The sequence below is a fragment of the Halyomorpha halys genome, unplaced genomic scaffold (assembly GCF_000696795.3).
Source record: "Halyomorpha halys isolate HHAL.00 unplaced genomic scaffold, Hhal_1.1 Scaffold447.1, whole genome shotgun sequence".
NCBI classification, from domain to species: Eukaryota; Metazoa; Arthropoda; class Insecta; order Hemiptera; family Pentatomidae; genus Halyomorpha; species Halyomorpha halys.
Window position 1 is genome coordinate 632,022 of NW_027107551.1, and position 7,305 is coordinate 639,326.

The 7,305-nt window shown below is 32.4% G+C and overlaps 1 protein-coding gene across 1 annotated transcript in view; it reads right to left on the bottom strand.

The window, feature by feature from the left end:
* Positions 1–5,386, bottom strand: part of LOC106682840 (pentatricopeptide repeat-containing protein 2, mitochondrial) — a gene marked incomplete at its 5' end in the record, with an annotated part of 8,952 nt that extends 3,566 nt beyond the window's left edge. Inside the window, 3 exon segments of the mRNA XM_067045913.1 lie at positions 3,131–3,238; positions 4,775–4,963; positions 5,192–5,386. Coding sequence (XP_066902014.1) covers positions 3,131–3,238; positions 4,775–4,963; positions 5,192–5,386 — 492 coding nt within the window.
* Positions 5,387–7,305: the final 1,919 nt, after the last annotated feature.

The following is a 7,305-nucleotide window of genomic DNA, read 5'->3' on the forward strand; positions in this document are numbered from 1 at the left end:
ATTGACCTGGGCAAAATAGCCTGCAAGGAGAAAACAATTAATGTGAGAGGAAATTTATGTTGAAGATGTCCCTGAGGATGGCTGGAAGGGCCGAAACGTAGGACAAATAAATAAATATATAATGTTGAGACTATTTTGGATGTTTAATTAATTAATTGATAAAAATCTAAATTATGTTTCTAAGGATTGATATACATATACACCTTAACAAATAGTAATTCTGGCAGCAAATGATTCAGCAGACTTAGATTCTTTCAAAGGTTCATTTGTTTAAAAGCTGAGAATATAACACAAAATATTATTTTGATTTTAGCAGCATCATATCAATTTACGTACAGTCATCATTTCTAAGTAGACAATTTTTTTTCCATCCAAAATAATAGTTAGGGATTCAGCAGCTTAGGGAAGCAGTTTTAAGCGTAAGGGTAGTATACTGTTATCCTAAATGTATAAGAGGGAACTGGGAGAAACACTGTCTTAAAAATGACTTTGAGTCTCAGATTATTTCTTTTTTTATATTGTGAGACATTGAGTAGATTTGTCCTATACCAGGATCTTAAGGGAGTATCTACTGCATATATTAATGATTCAGTCTTATTTCCTTTAATAAAATCACCGACTAAAGAATAAATATATGTAATGAAGTATGGCATAGTAGGGTAATAATATACTAATCGATTTTTTATCTGATGTAGAATAACAAAAAATATTACAGTATTTTGATAAATACATGACAGTATTAAATGTATACAAAATTAGAAAAATCAAGTCTCTTTCAGTAAATTAGGCCTAAAAAGTTTTTTTTAAAGAAAAACAGAGTCAGAGAGTTTGTATCATTAAAATATGAATTTTCTTAAAAAGCAATAAACATTTTACCTTGCTAGGTATCAGAAAAAAATATTTGTGTTTGAGGGTTTTTAAGGACACTTAAAATGAATCTGACTTGATTTTTCTTAATGAGAATATTTTGGCCAACTTTAAAGGAAGCAATTTTGGAGATTTTATACAATTAACAATACTTTTTTTGTTATTCTATATCAGAAAACAAATTGATTTGTACATTATTACCGACTGCTATTAATAGCTTTCTGATGTAGGAAAATAAAAAAAATATTGCCAATTGTATTAAATGTATACAAAAATCAAAATGTACTTCCAGTAAAGTAGGTCAAAAAAATTTTCTTGAAGGAAATTCAAGTTGGATTTATTTTTAGAATACTTAAAACAAAATTTCTTAAAAACAAATAAATATTTTATAAGGCTCACTTCCCAACGTCATCGGTCAAAATTGTTTCAACCATATACACATATAAAGCCTACTATATATTTCTGAACAAGCCAGGTAAAATATTTTTTGTTTTTTAAGAAAATACATAAAAGAGTTTCTAAGGACACATTTTTTCTAAAGAAAATTTTTTTTACTACTTTACAGAAAGGACTTTTATTTTTTGAACTAAAATAAAATGAAAAAATAATTTTATTCTGGGACATACGTCCCCTAAGAATAAATACATGATTCACTCATTATGATTATTTTTCTGACAAACATTTAAAAGTTTTCAGTCAGCAAAATGAAATTATATTAAAATCTTAGTTTAACTATTCATAATGGTAATCAATACATGCCTATTTATATTGTTCACAATGATGTGGAGATTTAGTTATGTAGTACTGGCATTTGGTAGGGGGAACAAATCCGGCAAGTGGGCCTAGTGGTCCTTTTTGCCAACCCCTGATGGCTACCTGAGTTGCCGCCATGTAATAACCAAGGTGGGAGTGTCAAGATTAATTCTTCGAGACCGCTGAAAAATGAATGTTAACTGCTCCAGGTGGGAATCGAACCCACAATGTTCCGAAACGAGCGTACTGGGACCTGTGCCACAACCCGCACAGTCGTCACATCCCTTGGTTATAAAGTAAATGAAGGAATAGGTGTTGTTTAAAGGAAAGAATGGATGAGGACTGGCGAATGGAGAAGGGAAGAGAATTCCAGAAGAAAGTTGCACATATGACGAAGGAGGCGGTTCTATAGGAGGGCATATATGGGATCTGGTGTTCAATGAATGGATAGATGAACGAAGAGTGAGAAGATATTGGATATAGGTAGGTTTTTTGATTTTAAGAACTTGGTATGAGAAAACAACAAGGAGGCATTGCCTTCGGGAGCTTGGATAGAGCCACTTCAATTTGGTATACCAACGGGGGACATAAGAGCATCTGGGAAACCAAAAGACAAACCTATACAAAGCAATTCATGAGTCTCTTCAGTCTCAACTCTAGACCAGCAGATAGCCCTCTGTAGACCAAGGAACCGTAATCGAAGTGGGGTAAAACAAGAGAGGATACTAGGAGCTGACAGGAGTTCTGAGGAATGGAATCATGGAATCTTAGAAATTGTTTAAGAATGATGAGTTAAGAGTTATGGATTTGTGTTATCTGGGAAATATGATTATTTCAGGAGAGGTGTCGGTTGAAGGTGACTCCAAGGTTTTTTATTGTAGGATAGAAGTGAGTCGGTACATTGTTAAAGATAAGGGAGGGATAGTAAGGGAGGGAATAAAAAAGGACTACTAAAAATAAATAAATCAGCCAATTCCTACTTCATGAAATATGAATCAGGCTGTTCGCTTCACAAAAGAGCTTGAGTAAAGGTAATCTAATTAATAAGCAGAAATTTATGAAAAAAAAGACACCTAACATGATGTCAGTTAGGAATCACCATTTTCTTTGCAGAAGAGCTTGATTAAAGGAAATTAAGTATATTGGGCATAACTAGAGTCTAGAGATAGAAAAAAAACAAGAAAATAATAGGGTGGATATTATAGAATTGTACACACAATTTAACAAGGAAAATATAACAGTAACAAGCACATCCCACACAAGAAATATTTACAGAATTAAAAATCACAATATATATCTACATTGAATATCATTCAAGGTCTTGATCCTTTTAAAAAAGAAAACTAATTCTTCATCTACAAAACAGTAAGCAATGAGAGTAATATACCACATGCCAGAATAGAAGAGGAAGTATATAAAATATTATAATTAACATATATTAAGTGGTTATCTAAAAAAACCAAATTGAAAGTGAAGTAATTAGTTAAATATTAAAAATTTCTGAACTTACAACTTCTTCACAAAATGTGTTCTTATCTGCGGCTCTGTCTGTTTCTAAAGCAGACCGTAAGAGAGGAAGTGCATCATCAGGTCTTCCAAGATCAGCAAGAGCAGATATCTTAAACACAAAATAAAAAATGTAAATATGCATTTAGATACACATATTATTTATAATGACCTCAGATATAGCAACATGTTGGTTATAGTGTCAATTATTTTCAGACCCTTGATTTTGAGTCTTATCAATATATTTAGTAATTGATATAGGAACCACGGTTATCAAGACTAATCAGCTAAAGTAACTCATTTTGATGGCCAATTGAACTATAAAAGATCGGTTTCTAGGAATCAGTATAAAGCCTAGAAAGCAACCCTTATTTTTAGAATAATTACGTCTTCTGTTAATTTAAACCCATGTTTTGAAAGAGAACAGATTCACATTCATCTATTGAATTGTTTACAGTTAAGTATTATTCATTCTTTCAAGAGATGCATGATGTATAATAAAAAACATAGACAGTGAAGGAGAAGTTTCACATTTCATACCTTCCTGAAAATAGTAAGAATAATATTAGCTTGGCTAGATTTCATTCAAGTCATATAATCACTCTACCGTATCTTCAATCCAGAAACACACAGGGCCTTGATTTGAGGACTAATAAAAAAAGGGGGATTAATTAAAAGTTAAGAAAGACCGTCTTTTAACCTCCAAGAAATCGATGAGCTATTGCTGAAATAGTTCAAAATACAAATAAGGCACAATATTACCATCTCTGGTCCCATTCTACCAACTAAAGTGAACGATTTCTTGAAACCTTTTCATTGTAGTAATGGGCAACCTTCAGAAAAAGAAATATCAAGAGGTTGGATACAAAGTTTATGTTCTAAGCGTGTCACTGGTTTTAAAAACTAAGCTGGCAGTTAAGCTTCAGAAATCTTGGATAGACAGTCATCAACAAGGTCTGATGACTGGCTATCCAAGATTTGAGAAGGCAAAAGTAACGATACCTTTAATGCTGATGAGATAGTTTTCCTTTTTATACTCACACCTGATAATCGATAATTGCCCATCTCATATTATAAATTTGATAGATTATAAATCCATAAAGGTTATATTTTTATTATTAAGGTTATATATTGCCCATTATTCAGCTTATGGATTAAGGAATACAGAATATTAAAACCAATTTTATAAAATAGCTTGTTTTGAGGTTTCTTCAAGACAAGGAGTGGACATAAAATTGGGAAACTAAGATCAGTATTTTGGAAGTTATTATTATGCTCCACCAGGCTTGTGACGACGTTCCTGCTTCAACATTCTACAATTATTTTAAAAATTTTGGCATGCTCAGAAAACAAATTAAGGAACTACAAGAACCAGATAAATTTGATACAGTGAATGATCCTGCCATGGTGAGGATCTTTAGCGCTGCAACATATGGTCATTAGTTTTACAAAAAATTAAGTTCTAAATAATCATCCAAGTTTTTGGTAGCAATTGATTTTAAAAAATTCATATTTACAGGATTTGTGTAGCGATTGGTTATAAAAATGATTGGCTGTAGTGAATGAATATGCTTAGCCCCTTGGAGGTTGTTATAAACAATATCCAGTATAAATATATAGAATGGAGAGAGAGAGAGAGAGAAACTACCTTTAAATTTCTTATTGTAACATAACCTTGTTGTTTCAATGAGGTAAGAATTTCTAATGCTATATCTGGTGAGCCTTGCTGAATAGCCAGAGCAGCTGCAAAGGTACCTGCCCTTCTCATCGGGTAATGACCTGCTTGATTAAGTTCAGTCCATAATTTCTTGGCATAGTTAAGAGAGTCTGGAGTATTCTAGAAAAAAAACTTAATTTTAACATCAAACATCTTGTAAAAACATAATAAATACAGAATGACCCCATCCTATGTTACACTTATAATAAGCCGATTACAAACGTTAGAATTATCCATTAATTTTCTAGTAATAAGGAGGAAAAGTTAAAAGTACATATTACAGGACAGTTATTTAGGTAGGGCTACATTTTTGTAGGAAATAGAATTGGCAAATACGTAAATACATACCAACTTATAACATGCACCAAATGCCAGAACAACCGCATTCTTTGGATATTTTGATCCATGAAGTTGTTTGTTTTTCACAACTTCAAAAACTTCTAGGGTCTGCTCATACATGCCATGCTTAAATAATAAATCCATAAGAATTTGGAAAGATATAAGCTGATCAAAAAATCCATCTTTTTCAAGTTCAGTAAAACACTATAAAAAAAAAAAAGAAAAATTAATTGAAACCGAAAAACATTTCACTGAAGTACAAAAACAAAGCATTAATAAATCACTTATTACTATAAAAGTCAGAAAGCAATTATTGAAGCACATGGTACTATATTAAAATAAATGATAACAGAGATTTTACACACATTATGAAAAAATAATTTTACTTAATCATCCTAATTTATCTCTGAATTTCCTGAGTTTCAGCCTGAACTGGAAACATATAGCCTAAGATACCAAATAAGAGTTCCACTAACATACACAATTATCAGAAAGTTGTTATTATTATTATGTTCAGTAAAACCCCATGCTAGGTCCTGGCTGACACTACTGATACACCATAGTTGCAGATCAGTCTCACTATTCATTTCTGATAAGCAAATACCTTTTCTTATAACTTGCTACACAATGGTCTAATCTGCCCGGCTCTGTCTTCCTAATATAATTTTGAGTGGAATCCTAGGTGTCAGCAGACAATGAGAGAAGTTGTGTCACTCTGTGGTAAATTGAACAGTTGAGAATCTGAAATACCAGCGTCTGTGCAGTGTAAATGACCAGCATGGCTCACTCCCTATAAAACACCATCACCATAGAGAAAAAAATCAGTCGATGGAGTATATTGGAGAGAAAAAGAGTTTGCCTCTTTAAATGAAGTTTATAAAATAGATAATTATGGATCCTAGTAGTATGGCTGACAAGTGAATTTCCCTGTTACAAGAAAGTAAGCGTTGATAAATGATAATGATAAATTCAGTAAGGCACTGGAAAGGGAAAAGAAATTAATAAATGATGAGTACATCACTTTTCTTAAGGAGCAGTTCCTAAGATGTATACGCCTCTGGTTCAGAATGATTTGGAGAGTACAGAACAAAAACCCTTCAGGAATGGCATAAAAACACCAACTGACCTCTTGGATATCACAAAGACCTTATATAGACATTAAGCAAAAGTTAGGCCATGTCTGAATTGACCAACCGACTATGAGAAATGAGAACAACAATAGTAGACAATCTCAGGCATAATAAAAGGTTGGTTGGTTTGTTTTATCTTCGTGTAAAACTCAGGGAAGAAAAGAGAAATACCACCAGAAATTTTAAATACAAAGAAAAAGCCAGTTAATTCATATCACTCTCAAAGTAAGTATAACTAAAATGGTTGGCGCAATGATATTTAGGCTAAAACAAAATACTGAGGGGAAGATTTTTGCATATATGTCCATGTAAGAATAAAAGAAGAATGAAAAAAATTGCAAAAATCCTATTTGAGATGAGCATTGTGAATTTACTTGTACAGTTTGTGCAATAAAATCATATCAAGAATCTGTTTGAACTCTTATTCTGTATAGAGAATTATCACCATTATGCTTTTGGGAACAATATAAGAGAATCTACAAGGAATAATTGGGAGAATACTGTCAACCCTTAAAAAAAAAGTTAAAACCCAAATGACCTCAATAAACAACTTTTTTTTATAGGCACGACTGACCGTAGAGGTCCAAGGCCCCACATGATTTACTATGGAAATACATTGCGCATTTCTTGACGTGGTTTTCATAGGGTAGGTTCGTCACTCCCCCGCCTATTTTAGTGAGAGCCACCCATAATCAAGAATGGTTATCTTTTCCTCTTAGTAAATATTTAGTTACAATTTTATATTTTGGTTTATTTGTAAGCCGATATCTTCCACGGCTAAATATCTTCTGCTTTAGTACCTAGGACTGTTAAATCAACCGCATATGCATATTTATTTATGTCTTCTTTCTCCACTTACACTTTGACACTCTGATCCTGAACGTTTTTTTCGATGGCCAAAACGTAAAGGTATCATCAGTACTCCATATCCAAGCGATACATCTCTGGAAAACATGTATAATTTTTCCTCTCTAGCAGTTTCTTTGTATTATT